Source organism: Solanum verrucosum, unplaced genomic scaffold (assembly GCF_900185275.1).
Source record: "Solanum verrucosum unplaced genomic scaffold, falcon-dt-bn FXZP01000305.1, whole genome shotgun sequence".
Classification (NCBI taxonomy): domain Eukaryota; kingdom Viridiplantae; phylum Streptophyta; class Magnoliopsida; order Solanales; family Solanaceae; genus Solanum; species Solanum verrucosum.
This window is the reverse complement of record NW_026019908.1, coordinates 622,241-648,852: the sequence shown is the minus strand read 5'-3', so window position 1 is coordinate 648,852 and position 26,612 is coordinate 622,241. Positions and strand designations below refer to the sequence as shown.

The 26,612-nt window shown below is 35.1% G+C and overlaps 2 protein-coding genes and 1 pseudogene across 2 annotated transcripts; 2 read left to right on the top strand and 1 right to left on the bottom strand.

Annotated features, from left to right (window-relative positions):
* Nucleotides 1-720: 720 nt before the first annotated feature.
* On the top strand, nt 721-2,108 carry LOC125821352 (heat stress transcription factor A-2-like). The gene is made up of 2 exons (XM_049500781.1): nt 721-1,087; nt 1,378-2,108. Exons 1-2 carry the CDS (start codon nt 728-730, stop codon nt 2,104-2,106), a joined length of 1,089 nt encoding a protein of 362 aa, XP_049356738.1. The 5' UTR covers nt 721-727; the 3' UTR covers nt 2,107-2,108.
* A 1,971-nt stretch (nt 2,109-4,079) lies between these two features.
* Nucleotides 4,080-20,195, bottom strand: LOC125821338 (BTB/POZ domain and ankyrin repeat-containing protein NPR1). Its single transcript, XM_049500778.1, has 4 exons — nt 19,389-20,195; nt 8,901-9,648; nt 4,968-5,168; nt 4,080-4,490 (listed from the first exon to the last, which is right to left on the bottom strand). The coding sequence occupies exons 1-4, from the start codon at nt 19,908-19,910 to the stop codon at nt 4,222-4,224; spliced, it is 1,740 nt and encodes a 579-aa protein (XP_049356735.1). The 5' UTR covers nt 19,911-20,195; the 3' UTR covers nt 4,080-4,221.
* A 1,696-nt stretch (nt 20,196-21,891) lies between these two features.
* LOC125821560 (uncharacterized) lies at nt 21,892-22,601 on the top strand (annotated as a pseudogene).
* The last annotated feature ends 4,011 nt before the right edge of the window (nt 22,602-26,612 follow it).

Here is a 26,612-nt window from a genome sequence, read left to right as displayed (position 1 = left end):
CTTTCTTGATTTGTCAAAATGGACAACTAAATAGGGACAACTAAAAAAGGAAATATGGACAACTAAATAGGGACGGAGGGAGTATTTGATTTTCATAAACCGGATAAAGTTTGCTTTTGCCCCTTTCTTGCTTCTTTTTCTTTTACTCTAAAGGCCCTAAACATAAATAAAAACTTTCTAATAGACCCCAAATGGATAAAGTAATACGACACAATAAATAAGGAGTAACACATTTTTTTTTTATAAATATATTGAATACCATATGCGCTATTAGTTTTCTTTCTATTACATGTATCAAGTATCAAGTAAAATACAATAAATAAGGAGTAACACATTTGTAATATAATACTATATTAATTTATATCATTTCATTTAAATAGATATAATTTGTATTTTAACATCAAGAGTTATTTTTTTCCGTAATATTATATATAATAATAATTTTTTTTTTTAAAAAAAGAGTAAGGACGAAGTATATATAAAGGGTGTGGGTGAAAGAAACATATTGATAAAAATTGAGGGAGTGAGTGACGTGGAAAAAAGAAATGAGAGATCCAAATGGCAAGATGGTCTGAAACGGTCCGTTACACATCGCTTTTATTTATTTGCTCAATTTTCCACACACCTCTCAGCTCACCGCTTCCCCCAACTATACATCCTTTATATATATATTCTCCCAAAAGAAAGAAACCCAATTTTGTACTCAACAGTTATGGAAGAGGAGACAATGAGAGAGGATAAAACCATGGTGATTGATGTGAATGAGAATGAGAAGAATGTTAATGGTGGAGTAGTACTAGAGGTGAAAGAAGAACCAGTTATATTTATTGATGAAGATGACATTATTGGGGATTTTACTTGTTCATTGCCAAAGCCTTTGGATGGGTTACGTGATGTAGGTCCACCTCCGTTTTTGAAGAAGACGTTTGAAATGGTGGATGATCCAAATACAGACTCTATAATCTCATGGAGTAACAATCAAAACAGCTTTGTTGTTTGGGATCCTCACAAATTTTCAATTCATCTTCTACCTAAACACTTTAAGCACAACAACTTCTCTAGCTTTATCCGCCAGCTTAATACCTATGTAAGTTGGCCTTTTTTGCTTAATTAATCAACTACAATTTGTACTTGATCAGTATCTGCTTGTTCTAATTTTGAAAGTAAACTCAATTTTCTTTTGTGAATTTGTAATTTGGGTGTACCTAGAATTTGTTGAATTTTATAATGACGATGCCAAAGGTTAATAATTGGGTTTTAAAATTCAATAATTGCAAAAGTAATCGGGTTTGTAGCTAGTTCCGTTCACTGTTTTTTTTGTTAATTTGTATTTGATTATGGTGTTTTTTTTAACATTTTGAGTTTGTGGGTTTGTAGCGTTTCAGGAAAATTGATTCAGATAGATGGGAATTTGCGAATGAGGGTTTTCAGAAAGGGAAGAAGCATTTGCTGGTAAATATCAAGAGAAGAAAGCAGTATCCTCAACAAGGAGGAGGAGGAGGAGGAGGAGGAGCAGCAAAATCTTGGGTAGGAGGTTGTTGCAAGGATGGAACTGAAGCGGCGGAGATAGAAAAGCTGAAAAAGGATCACAACACATTGAAAATGGAAATTCTGAAGCTAAAACAACAACAAGAGAGCACTGATACGTATTTAGCTACTATGAAGGAGAGGTTACAGAACAGTGAAACTAAACAAAAATATATGGTGATCTTCATGGCGAAAACGTTCAACAACCCTATGTTTGTTCAACATCTGATTGAGAAGATGAAACAGGGGGGGAAGACTACAACGGTAGAGAATGGGACCAAAAAGAGAAGGTTGTGTAGTGATGAAAATCAAGAGGAGTACACAACAATTAAGTCGGAGATACAAACACTTTTCTCTTGTGATGAATCATCGAACAGTCCAGTTGAGGAACAAAAAGGTAAGGGAAATAATAACAGCAGCCCAGAGATGGTATCTGAGAACTATATATTGTGGGAGAAGCTGATGGAAGATGACATGATTTGTGAGAATGGAGCAGAAACAGATAAGTATCAAAGTGAGATAGTTCTTGAACTTGAGGATTTGATCTCTAACCCATCCGAGTGCAAGTGTATGCCTTAAATTAGCGATGGTCCAACAACTAGTTAGCATAAGAAGATCACAATGAATGTTTATCAGTTGGTAGTAACTAACAATGTATAAAGGTTTTTACAGAAGATGAAGAAAACAAATTAGTTTGATAGGGGTTTGGTGCAGCAGAGGAGAATATTAATATTAATGTAGAACCAGAATATGAATGTTAGTTTCATGCATATATAATATGGTCTTTTCTTCCTGCTTTAGCAGTACTAATACAGTTTCTCACCTTTGATGTATATATGTAGTTGGTCTCCCTCCCACCTTATTTGTTACCCTCCATTATTGAGGGGATGTTATTTAATCGATAAACGTTGGAGAAATTAAATGAAATAATTTTCCACAAAATGATTCTGCAAAGGTTTTAGGTTATACTATACAATTGATGATGTTTTCCACAATATGGTTCTGCAAAGCAGTTTCTGTTTCCGAGGGTTGAGGCTGCATTGGTGCGGGATGAGGTCCCTCATACTTGGAAAAGAGGGTGAGGCTGCATTCATCCCCCTCATGGAAAAGAGGGTTGAGGCTGCATTGGTGCGGGATAAGGTCCCTCATACTTGGAAAAGAGGGTTGAGGCCGCATTGGTGCGGGATAAGATCCCTCATACTTCTGGCTCGGAAGCCTAAACTCAAAAGACGCATTGGAATGCAGGATGGGGTCCCTCATATACTTCTGGCTTCTTTAACCATCCCGGGGCCATCCAGAGGCATAAGAAAAGTAACGGAACTTGAATTTTTTTAACACGTACTGCAATAAAATGTAAAATATTGGACCTCCTTTATGTTATGTGTTGCATTTTTATTTGTGAATTATTCACTTATTTTTTAATAAATAATTTTTTGTTGTTACTTAAAAATTAGTACATAGTTGTTGAATTTCCCATATCTAATTTAAAGTTGATTCTACATTTTCGAGTGTTTCAAATTTCAAATAAAGTGTTCTGTTTCCTCCTTTTTTTAGAAAAAGTATAATCAAAGATAATTCATCTTATCCAACTTCATAAATTTCAAAAAAAAAAAAAAAACTCTTTGTTTTTTATTTGTTGTTCATCTTACTATCATAAATGTCATTTATTCAATTTTCTCTACTATAAATAGTCATCTCAAATCACTCTCTTTGTTCATTCTTGTCTACTATTTCAAAAACAATTTCTTATTTTTACTCTGTCACTTTAACATATTAAGTATAAATAATTTTAGTGATTTTGAAATCACTAAGAAAATGGTTTGTAACATGTATATTAAGGGTTGAGAGATACATGTGTATTTTTTTATGATAATGTTGCCATTCAGTTATTTTTTTTTTTCCCACTTATATAACCGCTTTGTGATCCAATTAATTTAAATTTGAATTTGCACAAAAGAGTTTCATTTTGAGGTTAAAGTGCTCTCCACCAAATCCAAAGAACTTCCGGAACAAAGAGTTCGAATTGAAGAATACTTATCATCTCATCACAGGCTAGAGCCTAGCCTAGAATTTCAGGCATAGTAAATTAGAAGTAACTTGGAGAATAATGAGCCAAGTCAGTAATAGCAGACAAGATAGGTGCCTGTTCCCTAATTTTTGACATTATGAATAATCTGTAATCCTATCTTTTAGCCTATTCCAGAATGATACAACTGTATGGCTTTAAAATGCAGCAACCTTTTAACTGGAAACTTCAGCCAAAACCATACATGAAGTGTGTAAATTAGAGCCACAAAATCAACAATTATTAGTCATTAACTCATAATAATAATAATAATATTAACAATTGTTACATATCTTATCTTCTAGGTTTTGTGGGGGGGGGAGGGTCCCATTTGCCAAAAGGAGCAAGTGACCAGATTAATCATGGACATAATGCCTTTCTAGATCCTGTCACCTTTCCAAAAAGAGTAGAAGCCAAATCTCAACTGCAATACCTACGTGTTCTCACCTTCTCCTTTTATTTTGTTTATTTTTTCACTTTCAAATGATTGCTTCTCAACTAGTAATAAAATTTAAATCTTTTTTTCACAATACAAGTTTATGGTACATGTGTTTGTATGTATAACGCATCAAATGATGAAAAGAAAAAAAGAGTCCTATGTTTCTTCCTCATATCTCCTAATACAAAATCTATTTCCTAAAAGGGAGATTATTGGGCTTATCTGCTCCCTTAGATGTAGAGGAACAAGATGAGGACATGTTAGTCTTAGCAAATTCTTCTTTATCCTCCGTGAATGCTTTAGACAAAATTTCTTGAAGTTCCATGTACCTTTGCTTCTTCAGTTGACGCTCTTCTGCTGTATCATTCCCCATGTAAGCTATCTCAGACAAGTCATCAGCATCCATGATCTTATTTAGAACTTCTGAACAACGTGGAAAGAACCGTTTTCCAAGTTCCACTGCAAGTACACGACGCTTTATTTTCAACCACACCAGGACTTTAAAGCTCAAGATTCAGAAATTCAAATGCTTAATGTAGCAATGTTTGCTTGGACCAAAAGACAAAATGGGCTGGAAGTAGAAAAATGCTTGGGGGAGGAGATGGGGAAGAATAAAGTGATTTTGTTTTACTCCATTCAGTATACAATCAAGCAGCCTAATTGTTTTCAGGAAGTAAAGAGAACATTTTGACCCTGAAATTGCTCTAGTCCATTTATATCATATAGGGAGAATATGACTTTCTGATACCCCTCCCCCCCCCCCCCCCCCCACCCACACACACACCACCACAAGAATCAAATATAATAAAAATCAGAAAAAGAGGGAAACCACTGGGCTCAAAATTCATATGCTAAGAGTACACAGATCAAGATAGAAAAAGCGAGAAACATAAAGAATGAGGATTTGGTGATATATGTAGCTGAAAATATCTTTACCAGTTCTAGAGAGAGCCCTAAGCCGATTCAAATGCTCCTCTTTCATCTTGAAAGGAGCCTCATTCAAATCCACCGTTGTCCTCTGTGCATCAGCTATCTTCTTCCTCATGCTAGCCAGGGGGAATTCAGACGTGCCATCAACTTGAGCAATGTCCATTGCAACTTTTGCTTCCATGGGAAAAAGGAGTTTAGCCAGACCAACTGAAAGACAATCAACTAGTCAATCTTCAGTATAATGGTTTACTATTTCCTTTTCACTAAAACAAATAGTTCATTAACCATAATCAAAGGTCATTTGACCACCCACCCATTAAAGGACAACTTTGTGACCTCCTTTGGAAATGAAAGAACATCTCCTTTATAAAAAAAAAGGTAAAATAGGTCTAATTTAAGTATATCAAACATAAGCAGCATCCGTTCTGCAAACATTAAGAATATCCTTTATAAGGTCGGAGTGAAACTGTTAAGTTTTCCTTCCAAACTAGTAACATTGGGACTTGTGAGTTACACATTTTAAATGAAGTTGGGCTAGTTCCAAATAATGTTGCTTGGATTCTCCGGATCCTCCAAAAGTAATCGTTTTGGAAGGATTTGACATGGGTGCAACAATAATTTTGGAGAGTCCGAGCAACAAAGGTTCCAAACTATTATCCCTGCAACCCCACTTCCCCCAGGACTAAAATAACCCCCCTCATTTAAAAATATGATAAATGTAACAGAAATTAGGAAATGATAATAAATTCTGAAAGGAGAAACTGAAGAGAGTAAATTTCATTTATCTGCCCTTCTTTATGTTTCATAGGTATGGAAGAGAAAGAAGACGATAAGTAGATAACAATGAAAAAGTAACACAAACTGACAGTGAAGAGTGTGAAGTTGTTGATTTTTAGAATGTTAAAGTTCCTAAATTAGATATCATTTCCCATAGGACAAACATCATGTTTAATCTACCTGACACCTACAAATAGGAATCTTGAATTTACCATATCATCAAGACATTACATTTTCTCTCTATTTCTCGCAGGGTATCAAAGCTCAATAAAACATATCAAACAAATGAAAGAAGCCACAAGACATTTAGAGAAAAGAAAAAATAGAGAAAGGGTCTGAAAGTGATAAAAAGTGAATTAGGAGATCTGACTGAATTTGATGAAAAATGGCCGGAAAGAGGCAGTGCCATCGAAATAGGTACCCCAGCAGAACAATCACCAGAAAAAGCACAGTGCCATCAGCCCAATCAGCAAAAATAGGCAGGGAATTGAAAAGAACCACCATGCTATCTTAACAACCAATGAAAGGAGTGCAATACTACCAAAGGGTCATTTAAAATGCATGTTGTGCGCTCAAATGGTCCTAAAAAACTAGGAGTAATACTGCTAAAGAGGCCGTTCAGAAGGGCCAGAACAGTAAAGTTATGAAAAGTAAAAGAAACTTTGGCTGGATTTGCATCATAAGGCCAACCTCTACTATGTGGGAGGTGAATTTTAGTCTGCATTAAGATATCGTAGAAGCTCTAATACCATGTGTTTATGAACTAGCCAAAGATGTATTGCTTAATAGACATTTCATGAATACAAGACGGCTACTACTCCAACAATTATCCCATAACTATTTATTTTTCTCTGTTTTAAAATAAATTATCTTTCAGAAATAGCCTCTCTACCTCCATGAGGTAGTGGTAAGGTCTGCGTACACTCTACCCTCCCCACCCTCCCCAGACCCCACCTAGTGGGATTTCATTGGGTATGTTGTTGTTGTTTTAAAATAGGCAAGTTCATTTTGGTCTCTATTTTTAGTTTGTGGGGTGCATCAGAATGTTTAATGTTAGTGTTTGAATGCCAAAGTTAGAATAGTTGAAGTAATAAGTTCTTAAGTAAAATATTATCTCATATCTGACAAATATCAAATTATAAGGGTAAGGTCTGCATACACTCTACACTCCCCAGACCCCACTTGTGGGATTACACTAGGTATGTTGTTGAAGGAAGGAGAAAAAGAAGGATAAGGAAGGGAAAGTGAAATCGGTTGTTTTTTCTTATTTTAGCAATTATCTTAGTTTAGAAGGAAAAATAACCTTGCACTTCAGGCCATAACCTTGAGCAAGTTTTGTATATTATCACAAAATGTCAAGGATATCATGCGTCACAAATTTAAACTATGAGAAGAAAACCATATGGCACCTTTAAAAATTTCCTGACAAATGTATCACCTGTTTTTGCTTAAAAGGGATTAATTTATTTTACCTTTAAACATAATGGAGATGCTTGGAGGCTAAAGGTGTACTTGTGGCGTGCACTAAGGCAATCAAAGACATGTATAATAGAGCCAAAACCCGACTAAGGACAACAGGAGGTGACCCAGAGCACTTCCCTAGTGTGATGGGGTTGCATCAGCGATCAACTCTTAGCCCGTTCTTGTTTGTGTTAATGATGGATGAATTGATATGGCATATCCAAGGAGAGGTGCCATGGCATATGTTATTTGCAGGTGACATTTCTGATTGACGGGACCCGGAACGGAGTTAATGCTAAGCTGGAGGTTTGGAGGAACACCTTGGAGTCTAAAGGGTTCAAATTGAGTAGAACCAAGACAGGATACTTGGAGTGAAAGTTCAGTGATGTAATGCATGAGGCTGGCATGGAAGTGAATCTCGATACACATGTCATTCAAAAGAGAGAAAGTTTCAAGTATCTTGGGTTTATTATCCAAAGGAAATGGGGAGATTGACAATGATGTCACATGTCGTATTAGTGCAAGGTGAATGAAATAGAGGATTGCATCCGAAGTCTTGTGTGATAAGAAGGTACTCCCAAAACTTAAAGGCACTATAGAGCAGTGGTTAGACCGACTATGTTGTATGGGCTGGAGGGTTGGCCGATCAAGAACTCCCACGTTTAGAAGATGAAAGTTGTGAAGATGAGGACGCTGAGATGGATGTGTGGGCATACTAGGATGGAAAAAGCATGATACAATGACAAATGCTATTCTCGAAGAGAGTTGGATGGACAATAAGCTGAAACAAATATTTCTTCTAAATTAAGTATGGACAATAAACAGAAACAGAATGTTCTTAACAATAATTTCATATAGGGAAGCAAATTAAAGAGACTCATCCCAACGTATCGGGATAATCATCAGAATGGGCTTAGGAATGGTAAAAGATGGGAGTGTGAGTAATGCAACATAGAGAGCAAAAAGTTCTTCATCATGAGATCACAAATGAATTTATAGCAAACTGGGAGATCTATAACATACGAGGGGGAAAAGAGAGACATAAGGTCATCCGTTATCAAATTAAAGAAAGAAGAAAAAAATGGAGGGACATAAGGTCAATCCTAATACCAGACTTGAGTTGAAGCAGGTGGGGGTGAATTGTCTGCACTTTTAACAGAACATTACCTCCCCATTCCTTGGACATGGATAAATGTCTAAAGCTAGAGTGAGAGAGTAGAGGGATGAAGATTATCAAACAAAGAAACCACCCCGATTCATAGGTACTGACCTCGCAATCGTGAATTGCATGCAACATGATATGTATCCTACGCTACTTCTAGATTAAGAAAAGCATATCTTCAAGTTTTCTTCCCACCCATCCCCTGCATACTATATGAAGAATTCTATAGGGTAACTGAGAAATATTAAACTATAGCATATCTCATCCTTCATTTGTTATGACACTACAGTATATGTCATCCTCCATGTGTCGTTACATAGTAGTATAACTCATCCTCAATTTGTTCTCCATTAGACATATCAAAATATCACTTAAAACTTCCATAGCAAATAATACTGGTCATTAAATATGAAATTCTAATGATAGGCTGTCAGAAGAGGAGCAGGAGCAAACTATGTGGAAGATCATATACAATGGCCTGGATCTTAAAAAACAAGAGTATAACTATAAGAGAAGTAAGCAGAAACATGACATCCTACCTCTATTTTCAAGGTATAACAGCTTCATACGCAAATCATCGCCTGCCATAGCAAGAGATAATGAAGCTTCTCCTAGTAGTGGATCTCTTCTTTCTGCTTGCTCCAGAATCTCAATGCATAACCGATCCTTTGGAGCAGATTTTCCTTCCGCTGTAGACTTGGTAAAATCTACAAGCCTAGTGAGCCTCTTAGCAATTTGAAGTGCCTTTTTGCCATCAGATGTCAGATCAGAAGGTCTAGCTCCTTTGGTTAAAAGGGACACTATAATTTTAGGCTCTTTCCTCATGGCAGCAACATGAAGTACCGTGTATCCTCTAGGATTTTGATGATTAACATCGGCAAGTGAAAGATCTAAAAGTTCTGCTGTAGTCTTTGCATCGCAATATGCTACAGCATAGTGGAGAGCATATGCATCATCGAGAGTAGTATGCCCCTCTTTAAGCAACATCCTTAGTAACTCAACATCATCAGAGTCCAATGCCCTATGTATCCTCTTAACATGTTTATCAGGAAAACCATTGCTTTCAGGCCCTTGTAGACCAAGTTCAGCACGTGAATCAGTGATTTGTTTTACGATGTCATGAGGCAAGGACTTATCAAGGGTTATGATATCAACATTAGACTTGACAATAATCTCAATGCAGCTTGAAAGCAATCTTTCACATGCTTTACCGCAAATGTTTGCAACGGATAAAACCATCATTACATCGTCTGCTGCAGCTTTGTCAAGAATATCCAATAGGTGTCTCTGCAAAGGAAAGGAAACATGCAATGTAACATTAGGAAAGATATATTAGTCGCCAGTACAGTTAGTAGTGTAGTAATGCATACATGATAAATCGTGATAACTAAGGAATTTCACAAGAAACTGACTTGTCAACAACATATATCGCATGATCGCAAAGTGAATAAGGTTTTGCTAAGTGTCCTTCTATTAATCTAACTGAGAAAAGATATAATGTTCCCCAATTTTACGTAAGGAGATTCATAACCTGTTTGACCAAACTTCTAAAATCTGCTTATGTTGAGAAGTGTTTTTTGTCAGAAGTACTTTTCGACACGAGAAAGTACTTTTGGAGAGTAGCATTTTGTGTTTGGCAAATCATTGTGAAAACCATTTTTGCCAATATAAGATCAGAAAATTGTGCTTGGCCATGGTTCCAAAAATGCTTCTTGGGAAAAGCGGCATTTTTAGCTTTTCAATATACAACTCCTGCTACTACTCAAAATCACTTATCTTTTTTCCTAAAAGATTAGTCAAACCTCTCAATTCTCTAAAATAAGAACTTCTCTTTTAACAAAAAACACTTTCGGCTTTGCAGAAACTTGGCCAAATTGGCTATCGGTCGTAGATGTGTGCCTCAACACACATGGCTGTTTTTTCTATAAAGAAATAATGCCGTCATACAGAGCAATATAATCCCTCATTCTTTCCCACAAAAGGCAATCTAAAACCGACCCTTTTATTAATGAAGATGGAATGTCAACTAATAACTAATCTGGAAGACAATTAACACCATTAGGGGCCGTTTGGTTACTGTATAAGAAGGCATGTTATTCATGTATAAAACATTGTATTTGTTTTACTATGTTTGGTAAAAGTTTTTTATTAGGTTGAAAAGTCAACATGACTTATACTATGTTTGGTTGAGAAGTTCTGAATATTGTATAAAAGTTATTCATGTATTAATTTTATATAGTGTTTGGTTGCGTTTTTTGTAATCCTACATAATTAATACCTACATAACTTGTGAGGGAATCTATGTATAAGTTATGCAAGATAGAAGGTGGAATAAGTTATGTGGGTATTAGTTATACATGTATTAAAAAGATAAATTACACACTTATCCCTATTAATTTATTTTTAAATCTTTTTTTATTGAAAATTTTACATAGCTATTCTATTTTCCCAAGTATTTTTGTTTCTTATTTCTTTTTGTATACAAATGACTTTTTATTTGTTTTCATTTAAAATCAAAATATAAATATTTATTAATATTATGAATAGGAATGTATAATTTTGATAGCGCATATGCTAATTATATATTTGCATTATATATTACTAAATATATCCACATATTTAATTATCATGTATTAATTTTTTATTTAGAATGTGAATTTATATATAATTTATATATTTGGTATACTAAAAATGTACAAACAACACATGCATCATATTGACAGAAATTTACATTATATAAAATAGGATAGTATAATGTACTTGAAATATATTAATAGTAGTTTATTTTTATAAGCTTTAAACATTAAAAAAACAAAGAGAAAATAACACAGAATTCCTAGTTAAATATAAAGAAAATTCCTTTCTTTATTTTTTTAAGGAGAATTTATACTATTTGCTTACTTATTTTATTTGTAAATAATATATATTAATCTATATTAAAATCAATATTCAATAGTTAATCATTCATGTAATGTAATCTCTACAAAACTAAATAACACCTAATTAACTAATACTCGCATAACTAATAGCCACATAACTAAACCCTGCATAACTAATACTTGCATAACTAAACCCTGCATAACGAATACCTACATAACTAACCCCTGCGTAACTAATACCTGCATAACTCTAACGGCCCCTTAGTATTTACACTCCGCAAAAAGAATGAGATGGTAAAACTAAAACTCACTTTTGAGAAGATATGGTCTAAAGGATCTCAAATGACCAATAGATCTTTATTAGGAAAGATCTGAATGGACATATGGGTAGACCAAGTGATAGTTTAGACCAAGGACAAGGACCATTTGGTTATGGTATTTCGGATAAAGAAAGGAAGGTACTCTAGAGTTGGTCTTCCGTTATGATTTAGTTTTAGCTAATTTTTACTTATTACACGCAAAAAGAAAGGTTATAATTTTGCTAAGAAAATTGATACAAATTTACTGAGAAGGAAGAATATCACCACGTCATGATTCATGTCCATTAACTTAGAAAGACATATGATAATGTGCAAAAAGAAGTCCTTTGTTGGGTACTTGAGAAGATAGGAATGAATTTCAAATAAATAAATGACATACAGGATATATGTGAGAGAGCACTCGCAAGTGTAAGAATAGTCAGAAGAGAGAGTGAAGAGTTTTTCTTATCTATGTGTTTACACCTCAGATTGTCCGTGAGAAAATACTTCTTTATTCTAGTTATAAATGAACAAATAAATGTCATATAGAATGAGATTTCCTGATGCATGCCATAGATGATATTGTTTTAATTGATTAAATAAGTTACGAGTAAATCAAAAGTAGGAATCACAGAGAAACACTTTAGATAGTAAGATTTTATAATAAATATCAATAGTCAGTGATTTAGAATAAGTAGAAGAAAGGGTATCTGTGATGCAAATCTAGTCCCGTTTGAGAGGAATGATGCTCAAATAAGATTATATGTGAGTTATAATGGTGCCTAACGATCATTTCAGATATCTAGACTTAATTTTCCAGGAAAGTGACTTCAAAAACATAACATATAATTTAAATAGAACAATTAAATGGACTGTTGAGTGTCATGCGGTAGAAAAATACCAAAAAGTGGAACCAAGCTTTATAGAATGTTGTGAGACCAGTAATGTTATATAGAAGTAAGAGTTGGACCTCTAAAGCTCAACACACCGGTAAGATGAATGTCAAAGAAATGAGGGTGTATGATAAATGTGTAATCATATAAAATTGGACAAAAGTATAATGATAATTGTCGAATGAGTTGACAGATATAGTTATAATCTGCTCCATCAATGAGCTGGCCGATTGATTGCAATTTGCTCCACAAATAAGCTAGCAGATTTGATTATAATCCGCTTCTATAAATATGGGATAGAATATATTATTCTAGGAAAATAGTTTGAAATCCCTTTCAAGGATCTCCTAAGAATTAGGGGTTGATTACCCTTCGGGGTGGCCCAGTGGTTTGAGCTTGGGACTTCCATGTTGGAGGTTTCAAGTTCGAAACCCCTTGCCAGCGAAAGCAAGGGGTTTGCCTTCTGGGTCGAGCTCGTCGCACCAGGCTTGCCTAGTGCAGGTTACCTCTCCTATGTGGTTTGCGAGCTATTGCATAGGAGCAGGGGTTTTACCCTGTGCGCAACCAAAGGATAGCGGTTGCGGGTTTCCCTTGTCATAAAAAAAAAAAAGAATTAGGGGTTGATTAGTTTATTTGATCTTACTTTTTCTCTTATAAATACTGTACAAACGCTATGAATAAAGATATACTTTGCATGTCTAAACTTTCATGGTATCAGAGCGGGACTTTTTCCCCTAGTATCATATGGACAAACCAGCCTTTCATGGAAAGCATCTTTCTGGAACATCAACAGAAGACAAAAGTTCTTCTCTGAAAGCTCCTACAGAAAATCTGATGACACAAGGAGGCAATGCTTCTCACATGCCCTTCCAATCAATTTCTCATCAATTAAATGGGAAGAACTATCTAGAATGGGCACAGTCCGTAAAGCTTGCAGTCGATAGTCGTGGAAAGATAGGACATCTGACCGGAGAGATGTAAAAGCTGGGAGTCGGAGACCTAAAGATGAACTCCTAGAGATCAGAGAATTCACTCGTGATTGCTTGGTTAATAAATTCCATGGAACCAGCCTTAGGTAAATCTCATCTCTTTTGCCACTGCTAAAGATGTGTGTGAAGCCGTTAGAGAGACATATTCTGATGTAGAAAATACCTCTCAATTTTTTTAGTTAAAAATTAAACCATGGCAAGCTAAGCAAAGTGAGAAGGAAGTCATTGCTTATTATAATGAAATGGTGTCTTTGTGGCAGGAGTTAGACCAGTGTTAAAATGATGAATGACAATGTTCTGTGAATAGTGTGAAAGCAAAAAGGGGAAGAAAATGAGAGAGTTTTCCATTTTTAGCAGGATTGAACTGGGAGTTTGACGAGGTCAGGTCCCGAATCCTATGAACAAATCCTTTGCCCTCACTTTGTGAAACCTTTTCTGAAGTTAGGAGAGAGGAAACTAGGAAGAAAGTTATGTTAAAACCTGATTTAAATGTTGAACTAAAACCTGCTATAAACTCTTTAGCTCTTGTAAGAGTGAAGAATGAAGATGACAAAAACAAAAGGTCATGGTGCGATCATTGCAAAAAACATTGGCACACCTGTGAAACATGTTGGAAGATTTATGGGAAACCACTAAACTGGAAGAAGAGAGTTGATAATCGTGGCTTTCAATATCAAAGTGAGCAGGCCATTCAAACAACCAATTTTGATCAGGGCAGCAACCTTCTCCAGAAACGTCTCCATTTACAAGGGAACAACTAGAAATTTTGCACAAACTCCTTCAATCTCCACAATTTCGTCCAAATGCACCAAATTCTTATAATTCTTCTTGTTTTTTTGTTGAAACAGATATTGTATCATCTGCTTTTCTTAGTGTCAATTCCAACCAAACAGATTCTTGGATCATAGATTTAGGAGCTAGTTACCACATGACTGAAGTTCCTGTTTTTTCTCTACTTACACTCCTTCTGCAGGGAACAATAAAAATGTATTTAAGATTTTCTATTTCATGGTGGAAACACAATTCAATGAGAAAATAAAGATTTTTCAGAGTGACCAAAGGTCGTGAATTTTTTAATGAACAATTAGGAAGTTCTTTTCAGAAAAACTGGGTAGTACACCAAAGCTCTTGTTCGGATTCACCTCAACAAAATGGTATTGCCGAAAGAAAGAATAGACACCTTTTAGAGGTAACGAGAGCTTTAATGTTTACTAGTAAAGTTCCACAACACCTTTGGGGAGAGGTTTTCTTGACTGCCACTTACCTTATTCATAGGATGTCATCTCGTCCTCTTGAATTTAAACACCTTTTAAAGTTATCAGAGAGAGTTTTCCTAGTTCTAGGTTAACTACAGAACTGCCTCTAAAGGTTTTTGGTTGTACAACATTTTGTCATGTTCATAATCGTAGTGAACTTGAACCGCGGGCTAAGAAGTGTGTTTTTGTAGTATATGCCCCAAGTCGAAAGGGATATAAGTGTTATGCTCCACATGCTAAGAAGATAATTGTCACAATGGATCTAACTTTCTTTGAGTCCCAACTCTATTTTATCACTCATCTTTAGGGGGGAGTATCATGTAGGTGAAGATTCATCTTTTTGTGATATTGAGGAAGCTAGACATCAGGCAAATGAGGAGCCTAATATTATAACAAATACTGATGTGAGGGATCTAGGAGAAGATATAAATAAGTGTGATCCAAGAGATGAGAGGGACCTAAGTCACTTAAATGATAAGAACTCATAAATTGAACTTGTAGAGCCTTCAAATGACAAAAATAAAAATGGGTAATAGAGAACAAACAAAAGAAATACAAGTGTACTCGAAAAGGAACTGAACTCAAGGAAAAAAGACCGGAGATTCTCAACACTACCAAAAGTCAGTTCCGCAAGACCTTACTGGTATTCAAGGTAATCTTCCAACCGATTCTATTTCTAGCTCCTCAGTTCTGGACCTACCTATTGCAAAACACAAGGTGTTAGAAATGCTCCTAAATATCCTATTTCAATGTTTGTGTCCTATAAAACGTTGTCTCCTAGTTATTCAGCACTTACTTCACAACTTTCTAGTGTGGAGATTCCAAAAAATGTGCAGGATGCTCTACGAGTTCCTGAGTGGAAGCCGTAAGGAGGCTATTTTGGAGGAATTGCGAGCTCTTGAAAAAAATAAGACATGGGAGTTGGTGGATTTAATAGAGGGAAAGAAACCAGTGGGTTGTGAATGGGTGTTCACCACCAAATTCAAATCAGACGGATCCTTAGCAAGGTATAAGGCTTGCCTAGTAGCTAAGGGATTCACACAAACATATGGCATTGACTTTCTCGAGATGTTTGCTCCAGTAGCTACGCTAAACTCAATTAGAGTTTTGTTGACAATCGCAGTAAATCTTGACGGGTCTCTTCAACAGTTGGATGTGAAGAATGCTTTCTTGAATGGGCACCTAGAGGAAGAACTCTATATGGATCCCCCTTCCAGGTTTTGAAGGGAAGTACAAGTCAAAGATATGTAGGCTTAGAAGATCTCTTTATAGTCTAAAATTATCTCCAAGGACTTTGTTCGAAAAATTTACACAAGTTGTAAAGAAGCAAGGATAGGTGCAAGGACAAGCAAATCACACAATTGTTTACTTGACATTCACTAGAAGGAAAACAACAATTCTAATAGTGTATGTCAACGATATCTTCCTCACAGACGATGATGTGGTTGAAAAAAAAAAAAAAAAAAAAATATATATATAAACGTCTTGCCTCAAAATCTGAGATAAAGGACTTAGGCTTACTAAAGTACTTTCTCGGCATGGAAGTTGCACAATCAAATAAAGGAATATTATAGTGTAACAAAGGAACTTGGGGGGAGGACTGGTGAATTACCAACTGTATATTTGGGCATGCCACTAGGAGCAGAAAGCAAGTCTTCAGGAATCTGGAATGAGGTGGTCGAGAAGTGTGAAAGAAGATTGGTGAACTGGAAGAGTCAATATCTCTCCCTTGGCGGGAGACTCACTCTCATCAATAGTGTTCTCGACTCCATGCCTACCTACATGATGTCTATCTTTCCTATCCCATATGGGGTCATTGACAGACTTGATGCAATAAGGAGGAATTTCCTATGGGAAGGAAATAGTGACACTAAGAAATTCCACTTGGTTAAGTGGGATGAATTGATTGGGAGCAAACAAAAAGGAGGTCTTGGGGTAAGGAATTTGAAGATTCAGAACCAAAGCCTTATGATGAAATGGCTATGGAGACTAGCATCCAGTGAACAAGCACTATGGAAAGAACTTATCAAGCAGAAGTATGAAATGGAGGATCACTGGTCTACCAAAATGGTCACTAGTACTTATGGAACTAGCATCTGGAGGGCCATCAGAAACTTTTGGCCAAAATTAAGAGAAAATTGCAGCATTAGAATAGGAAATGGCATGAAGGTCTCCTTCTGGGAGGACAGCTGATTAGAACAAGGCTCCCTAAAAACCCTCTTCCCAGATATCTACATTCTGAACCAACAACAAAAAGACACTGTGGCTAAAGTTTGGTCAAATCAAGGATGGAATTTGAGTTTTAGAAGGCCCCTAAATGATTGGGAGATCCAAAGACTAGTAGATTTCTTTGGAATCCTTGAACAATTCAAAGGAACCTCTACCTCCCAAGATGGATTGATTTGGAATCATAACTACAATTGAAATTTTAGTGTGAAGGAAGCTTACAAAAAGTTCAACTCTTTCACCCATCAGGTTACTGGTTGGCCATGGAAACTTATCTGGAAAGTTAAAATACCTCCTAAAGTGTCCTGCTTCACTTGGCTACTAGAAAGGCAGGTTGTTTTGACTCAGGAGAACCTCATAAAAAGGGGTATCCAACTGAGTCCTAGGTGTTTCCTGTGTGGAGAAGAGGCTGAAACAATCAATCACCTCTTTCTTCACTGTAGGATCACTAATATTTTGTGGAGCATTTTCATCAATTCGAAGGGCCTACTTTGGGTGATGCCAAGAAATATTGTCCAGGTCCTGAAGATATGGAGTAGCTTTGCCTACATTTCTGGTCATAAAGAAAGATGGAAGATCATCCCCACCTGTATCTGGTGGTCTGTGTGGAAAGAGAGGAACCTCAGATGCTTCCAGAACAAAAGTAACAGCATCCAGAAGATGAAGATGAATTGCTTGGTTTTATTTCATTTTTGGTGTAAACAGGAGTATATGGAAGATCTAGAATCAGTAATGAATGCTTTAGGCACCTTGTAATTTTTGTTATTTAGGATTGAAGATCTTCCTGATACTCTCCTTTTATTTGTAATTAGTAAACCTCAGGTTTTATTTTTTGGAATATAATACTAGACTGTTACCTTCTCAAAAAAGGAAGTATGTTCTTGATCTGCTAAAAGAAACAAGAATGAGTGGTTGTAGACCAACTAAAACTCCAATTGATCTAAATCTAAAGTTTGTAAAGGAAGGAAAATTGATTGATAGGGGCCAGATCAGAGATTGGTAGGGTAAGTTGATTTACTTGTCACATACTAGACCTGATATTTCCTTTGTTGTGATCCCAGTAAGTCATTTCATGCATGCACCATGAGAAGAATACCAAGAAGCTGTGTATCGAATCTTAAGGTATCTAAAGAGTTCTCCTGAAAAAGGGTTGTTCTTTAAAAAGAATGAGCAAGGAAGTATTGAGGCTTATATGAATGCAGATTGGGTTGGTTCATCTATTGATAGAAGGTCTACATCTGGATATTGTACCTTTGTTTGGGGAAATTTAGTGGCATGGAGAAGTACGAAGCAAAATGTGGTAGCTCGAAGTAGTGTTGAGGCTGAGTATCGATCCATGGCACACATAATTTGTGAAATGTTGTGGCTCATGAGATTTTTGGAAGAACTAAGAAGACATATGAGTTTTCCAATGAAGTTGTATTGTGACAATGAAGTCTGACAATAAAGCATGTTGAAGTGGACAAACACTTCACTTCATTAAAGAGAAGATTGAAGATCGAAGTGTGTGCATTCCTTTTGTTCCAAAAACTGAACAAGTTGCAGTTATTTTCACAAAAGGTCTTTTCAGGACTACTTTTGAGTCCTTGTGAGCAAGTTAGGCATGTTCGGTATTTACATGCCAACTTGAGGGGGTGTCGAATGCGTAGGCAGATTTAGTCACAATCTGGTCCATCAATGAGCTGACAGATTTGATTGTAATTTGCTCCACAAATAAGCTGGCAGATTTGATTATAATCTGCTCTTGTAAATATGGAATTGAATATATTATTCTAGGAAAATAGTTTAGAGGAAATCCCTTGATTCAAGGATCTCCTAAGAATTAGGGATTTATACACTAGTTTATTTGATCTAACTTGTTCTCTTATAAATATTGTATAAACGCTATGAATAAAGCTATACATTTGCAGTATCTAGACTCTCAATATTTTCTGGCAAGGATCACGAGTACCCACAAGAAGGGAAAGTTGTAGAGATATCACTTGAGTAGGTTTGATCATGTCCTACATAGACCTCCAAATGTTCAAGTCATAAATGTGACACTGATAATTGAAGGAGTTTTATCTCAAAAAAAAAATTAAAAAAAGGAGTTAAAACCAGAATGGAGTGAACCTCTAATTATATGAAACGAAGTAGTCAAAAAAGAACTACAATCTCTCGAAAGCAAGAGGACTTAACTAAGAACAAAGTACAAGAAAAAAAAGGATACACATACATCATACCTATTATTTAAACTTAAAACATAGCTCACAAGTGACTCTCAGAGATACTCGAAATTCCGTAAGCAACTTAATAGATTCTCACCATTTCACTCAGAAAAATTACTATCCTAGGATGCAAAGGCAAACATATGTAAATAAAGATAGATTTTGCAAGGAAAATTACATTAAATTAAGGGCATTAGTAATACAACTGGCTAACTTACAAAGTTCCAATTCTATTGACAAAAAGAACAATTGATATTGGAGGGTTTTTGATAGTTTACCTGAAACTTGTCGACCAATTGAGAGATCTGAAAGGTAAAGGATGCGTACAAAACCTGAACCATGAAGGCCACAGCTGGCCTACAAGCTACATGCAAGCACTCATTGTCCACACAAACACACACATCTTTAGGTGAAGGCCTAACTTTTCCACTATACAAATAGGCGAGCACACTGACCACCGCATCAAAACTGACCTCATACTCTTTCATCAGCTCCTTGAGTTCCAGCTTCGTCTTCCTATCTTTCCCACAGAATATATTCTTAAAAAAAGGACTCCTCGCTGACAAAATGCATCGGTGCACCGGAATTTCCTTACTGCCTGGAACCACAAGCTTAGCGTCAGCGAAGAAGTCGAAATCCGGCGAAGACGCATCGAAGATAGACTCTAGTGTTTCTGATAGACGTTTGAGGGAATTGACGTCTGCCGGTGAAGTTTCCGATTCGTTCATGCCGCCAATGCAGCATATACTACTGCTTCCACTAATATCATTCGAATCCGAAAAAGCAGTCCTACTATCCATTACAGCATACGTTCTGTATGTTTGTGGGAGAAAGGGGAAATAGAGGGATCATTAGGAAGAAAGAGCCATTGAATTTGGGGAGAGAAAAGAAATTGAACAAGGGATAGCTAGCTAGTTAGGAATTATATGAGGAATTGGGACAGAGAAAAAGGGAAAAGAAGAGGAGAAAGCCATGGAAATGGAGGTATTGTAAAACAAAGTTTGCCATTTTTCTCTATGTGAAAACAGCTAAAGTCTTTTTCGTTTTGCCAGAAAAAAGTCAAATGAAAGAACAAGGCAGCTCTTGAAAATGTAAGCAACAATCAATTTTAAATAAATTTTTTATTTAGTTAGTATTTTTAAAATAAATTATTCATAATTTATTTTTTAGAATCTAAAAAATACTAGACATCAATTAGTAAAATGATTATATTAATTATTATTTTTTAATTAATATATTAAATTTAATTGTGAAAAATAAAAGTGAACAAGGAAGTAACTGATTTTAAACAAAAAATTATGACCTATAAGATCTTAAATTTATTTGAGAAATGATTTTTCTTTTATTAAAAAGTCAAATAAAAATCCTATCCGATGAGAATACCATTTCAACTTTGCATATTTATATTTGCAATTGTCGAAACGTCAGATAAAATTAGTTGAAGTTTGTAGGAGCAATTAATACTCCTTTTGTCCCTTTTACGTATTTTTTAGTTCATTTAAAAAAAAAGAATATTATGTTATTATAATTAGAAATAATTTAATTTTAAAATTAATTTTATTCTTAATAAATAAATTTTAGGCATATAAATATCTAAATATTATTTTAGACCACAAATTTTATTTTATTTTTTCAAATATCATGTTAAATTAAAAAATTCTTTATTCAATAATACTTGTCGACTATTGACTTTGCATACTTCTTAAGAAACTATAAATAGAATGGTGATTTTATTATATCACCCTTTGAATATAATAAATACAACATCTTAAAAAATATAATACAAAAATGACTATAATTAATGATGAAAGTAAATTAAGAACTAAGTATAGAATTGTTCATTGATTTAATAAAATAAACAAATATTGTTAAACATCTCAAAATAATATAGTGAACAGTTTTCGACGAAGAAACAAATATAAAAAAAGACAAAAAAAAAAAAGAAGAAGAAGAAGGAAGTAAGGAGAAGGAGGTGACGAGTGAGGATGATGTGAGAAATAGTAGAGAAGAGAAAGTGTCCACATTAACCTCATCAATTTACGTGTTTTTTTCAAGCACAAGCAAACGTTGCTTACGTCCCTCATCCCTCCAATCACCACCCTTTGTCTTTATCTTTATCATCACTTCACATGCCATTTTAATATTTAAATGGAGTTGTCTACGTAAGAAAAAAAAATAAACCATTACCCACAAATATTTATTAATAATTGCCTACCCTACTTCAGTTTATTAATTATTTAGCCTCTGTTCATGTAATGTGGACCTACTTTACTTGCCAACTCGCAATTAATAAAATGACTTTATTCTATTTTGACTCTCACTAAATTGATTCATTTTCTTCTTGAAAATGGTGCAACTTGAGAGGCAATTCAAATAAATGAGTATATCTATGAGAAACTTGCTAATAATGGGTGAAAACGCCACGACCCCTTGCGCACCTTCAATACATATGGGGTAGTTTTGTGTAAAGATGAAAATGCATATGGGGTCAAGCACCCTCAGGGTGAATATGTTTTGAATTTTTTAAGGATTTGATATTTTATGCATCTTCAATACTATTTTCATCCATCAACCTTTGATAAGAAATGAGAGAACATGTATGTAGTTTTGATGATTGGTAAAGTAAACGGGAAGTTATATGGTGTGGGCTAGGGATGTATGGTGCATTGTTTGTCATCATCAAAAAGGAAAAAATTGTTGGGAAATAATAGAATAAGTATGTAGTTTTGATGATGGGAAAAGGGACAGATTTACCCCCGAACTTTAATAAATGGTACGTATATGCCCTCCGTTATACTTTGCGTCCACATAAGCCCCTGCCGTCCAATTATAGGTACACATATACCCACCTCTCTCACTAACGGATCCCTATTTTTTTACACGTGTCTTAATCCTATTGAACTACCCGTTTGACCCCTTTTTTTAACCCATAACTTAACTATCTGCCCCATAACCCAATACCCACCCAATTTCCTCTAAAATGAATCATAATTAAAATACCCAAATTAATCCTATTGGTCCCCGTGCATCCCAAATTAACAGTTCCCCACGTCATCCCTTCTCGCCGACTCACAATTAGTGAACTCCGCAACCTTACTTCCCCTGTTCCCCATACCTTTGCACCCTTCTTCCCCATTACAGTATTTTGGTGGAAACGAACAGGGGCGACGACGATTTCGTCACTATTGATGGAGTTCGGGTTTTCGATCCGAATCTTTTTGTCGGGTCGAGATTTGTTGTTCATGGGTTAGATGGGATTCTTCTCACTGGATTCAACAAGTATGAGGACACTCTGAGCCAGATGGGGAAAAGGGTTTTTTGCACCGGAGAAAGTGGAGCCCTTCGCTCATAAATCTGGCTGGCATTCTGCGTTGGCGGTAAAGAATGGGGGTTTTTCCAGAGTTATGAGGAAGCATCGGAAACTGCAGTATCACCGGATTTGGAAGAGTAATTACAGTATCCAGCGTAACGGCGGAGAAAATGATTTCTAGGGGCATTACTGTAAATCTCAACTTTCTGCAGGGGTAAAACTGTCTTTTTTTCGAGGATATTCAATATTGTACAGAAATGGAAAATAGTGAGAAATTATATTTTCTCTTTTACTCGAATATTCACAATTGTGAAATATCAATGAAAATGAATATAATTGTTCTGTAAATTTCCATTTTGGCGATGAAATTACTCTATTCTTTCACTTCATTTTTGTTGTTTTGTATAATTTTCCACCATATATTTTTAAGCATTAATATGAATAAATAATTCTTTAATTTCAACTTATCACAAAATTTTAAAAACACGTTAATACATTATATGACACGTTTTTCATTTAAGTTACACAATTCAAAAATCGGGTGGGGACCAATAGTATTAATTTGGGTATTTTAATTATGATTCATTTTAGAGGAAATTGGGTGGGTATTGGGTTATGGGGCGGATAGTTGGGTTATGGGTTAAAAAAAGTGGTCAAACGGGTAGTTCACTAGGATTAAGAGACGTGTTAAAAAATAGGGGTCCGTTAGTGAGAGGGGTATATGTGTACCTATAATTGGACGGTAGGGACTTATGTGGACGCAAAGTATAACAAAGGGCATATACATACCATTTATTAAAGTTCGGGGGTAAATCTGTCCCTTGTCCCTTTGATGATTGACAAGGTGAACTTGATTTACTACTTATTGTCTAATGAACTAAAGTTTTGGCAAACTGCATTGCCCCAATTGTACATGCAATAGTGAATGCTCCTAGATCTTCCATTTATTGCACTAGAGAGTTTGAATCTAATCGCACTACAATAATGTATACCTTCGATTGTGTCTCCGCTTACTTCTCTTTTCTTTGTGAACAGGTCTTTCATAAACTGTCCATATCCTAGCATTTGTTTCAAAGCCTCCACTAATGAAATATTAATTGATAGTTTCTTAACATTGATATAAACTTCTTAAACTTTTCATCTTCTTTCCTTTTCATCAGCCTTTGAAGGAATGGAGGAAGACATTTTGGCCTTGGAATAGCGATTATTGAAGCGTCCTTGCTTCTTAATATTTTCTCTTCTTGCTCGTGAGATGTTTTATTCTGTTATTTTTCATGTTTGTCCTCTCTAGGTTCAAGATCAATATGTTGATCCTCTCTTTTACTTGTTTCCTCATTTGTAGTTGAATCATCATATGGTTGGACTCTCTGTATAGTATCATTTTCCATCACTTACACTCATTCCTCCACCTCTCGTGGCCACTCATGCACTTAATGTTATTGTTGCAATCTCGAAGATGACTATCTTTCATTGTTTGGCCCAGTGATGATGAGATTAGGTTCATCAGAGTTTCTATATGCTTTATGGTTGTGGAGTGAGTATTCATGATTTGTCTCATACTTACTACATCATTATGCATTTGGTGCATAATACTATATGTTGACTCTACCTTTGTTAGTACAAGGGACAACATATCTTCCATTTTAGAACTAGTAGGGTGAATTTGAAGTTTGCTCTTGAAAGGAATATGAGGTTGTACACCTCTACTTCTGAAGATTTTTCTCTGTGATTCTCATATATACATTACTGATATTGTCCCTAGTTCAAACCTTGGTTCCCATAGTCATATTGTCAATACCCCTTAGCCAATCCTTGGGAGTAAATCTGATAGACTTCCTATTGATGTCATACGACTATGGGTTGGTAGCTGACATTGCTTTACAATGGGGGCATTAAACCTCCACTACTAGTTGGAAACATTACTTTCAACATCACCAGCACGATGTTGTATTTACTGGGTTTGAAGGTTTTATTCATTGGTTTACCTCTTAAAGACCTGAATAAACATTTAAAGACTTTGCAGAGGTATGTCTAGCTTACAATCTCCTAGATATCTCTCAAGAAGGAATAAGGTTGTTTCTATTCTCTCTGACTAGTGAAACAACTACATGGCTTGGAGAGTTACCAGAAGCCGTCACTACCTAGACTGAACTTATAGGGATACTCTTGGAGAGGTTCTTTCCTCCAAGTAGGTATATCTAATTTAGGAATAAGATCAGCAAATTCAAACAAGTCCCAAGTGAAGCACTCTACGAACTTGGCAGAGATTTAAAAAAGGGTAATTTGTGTTTGAACCACAAGCTACAAAATAAGATGTTGCCAGAGAGTGTACAGTTTGTTAGACACAGTCAACAATTCTGTGGTCAATAATATTGTAGAGAGTTCACTAATGGACCACACTTATGAGGAGACTAGTGATATGCTTGAAAGGATGATTAAGATGAACATGACTTGACATAGCCTAGAAGCTAAGGTGGTAAGTAGTACATTAACCTACACTAACTATGTTGCACTTCAATATCTAATGACAAAAAAAGATGTAAAGCCTCGATTAATTCTATGGGTGTTACTATTGCAAGGGTTTGACTTTAGAATTAAAAAATCAATGAGGGTGTAAGTTCTTCTTTTTCCTAAAATTAGAAATTGGTTACTGTTTTTCAATTTGGATTTTAAAATTTCATTTTTTAAAATACAATTTTAAAATAAAAGGAAAATTGTTAAATAATAATTTATCTATATATAATAGGAGAAGAATGAACAATATACCTTTGCCTCTTGCTTATCCATGATATCTGAATTATCTAGTTGCTCCATTAGGTTTCTAAAATGCAAATATATTAAGAGTGTTTTTACAAGTGAGCTTGCTTCGTTAATGAAGGCTTACTTTACAATGTTTACATCTATGCCTATTTATAGGAAAATAAATGACTCCTACTGTTTACATCTGCCTTCTACTATTCACAAATGACATCTACTATTCATTGGCCTTTACTATTCATACTATGGCCTTTCAGAAAAGTAAATGCTATTTTATGTCACTATCTTCTTTTTCTTTACATCTTTTCTTCTTTATCTTCTTGTCTCTCTTATCTTCTTCTTTTCATATTTATCATCTTGTCTTTATCTTTTTCTTTGCATCTTCCTGCTGATCATTCCAGTTGGACATCTGAAATTATATTATCTTCGCCATTACATTTTGAACATATATGATCAGGGTACTTATGTCCTATTAACTTGCAGTATCTAGTTAATAACTCTGCTGAAATAAATCATGTCTTTAGTGCTCGTGTTATAGGTCGTTCTTCTGGTTTAAGTAATGATAAAATCCATCTCTGGACTTCATCCATATCCACTTTTCTTAGCTTTCTTGAATTGGAATAAATCATTAACTGATCTCTAGAATAATAACTCCATATAGCATTTTCGTTTAAATAATTGTTAACTAACGCCTGGATGATAGTTGATATACCGATTATTCTCTTATTAGCATAAAAACTGGGTATCTTAATTTTTTGTATCTCTGATTGCTGTCCGATATCTTCTGGTATTATCATATCTTTTGTCAAACCTATCTTTACAACTTGGATCGGAGGTTTTATTTCCTCATATAGTATCTTTGCTGGTGTTGTATATAATTTTATATAAAATAAGTTTCCCTTGGTTACTCTTTTGTATGTGATAAATGCCTTATGTAATTCTGGCATTCAACTTATTTCTTCTCCATCGTAGGTATATATTGTATTTAATAATCCATAATTGTAACATGTTTTGACTAAATTTGCATTAATTTTTGGCTGTGCAATCAATTTATTATAACCTTGTAATTTTTGGGTTAGGTAATCTTGGTTTGGTTCTTTGGTTATAGTAGATCTGGGGTTAAGGTTAAGGTAAGTTTGGATTTATATATATTCTCTATATAGGTGCGTGTGATATGGTTATATGTTCTCTTGTCATGATGTAGGCTATCTGCATATGTAGAGGTTTGTGGTTCTGTGATCAAAAGGTTTTTTGATATTTTTGGGGTAAATGGTTTTTCAAAGAACTTGTTCAAATTTATATTCTTGTGATGTCTTTCACTAACTTGTCTGCTTATACCTGCAGTTGTAATTGAACAAATGTTATGGGTTTTAGGGAGTTTTCCAACGTCTCCTTCTATCTCTGGAATTTTTTCGTCTTCCGATCGACGTAGCTC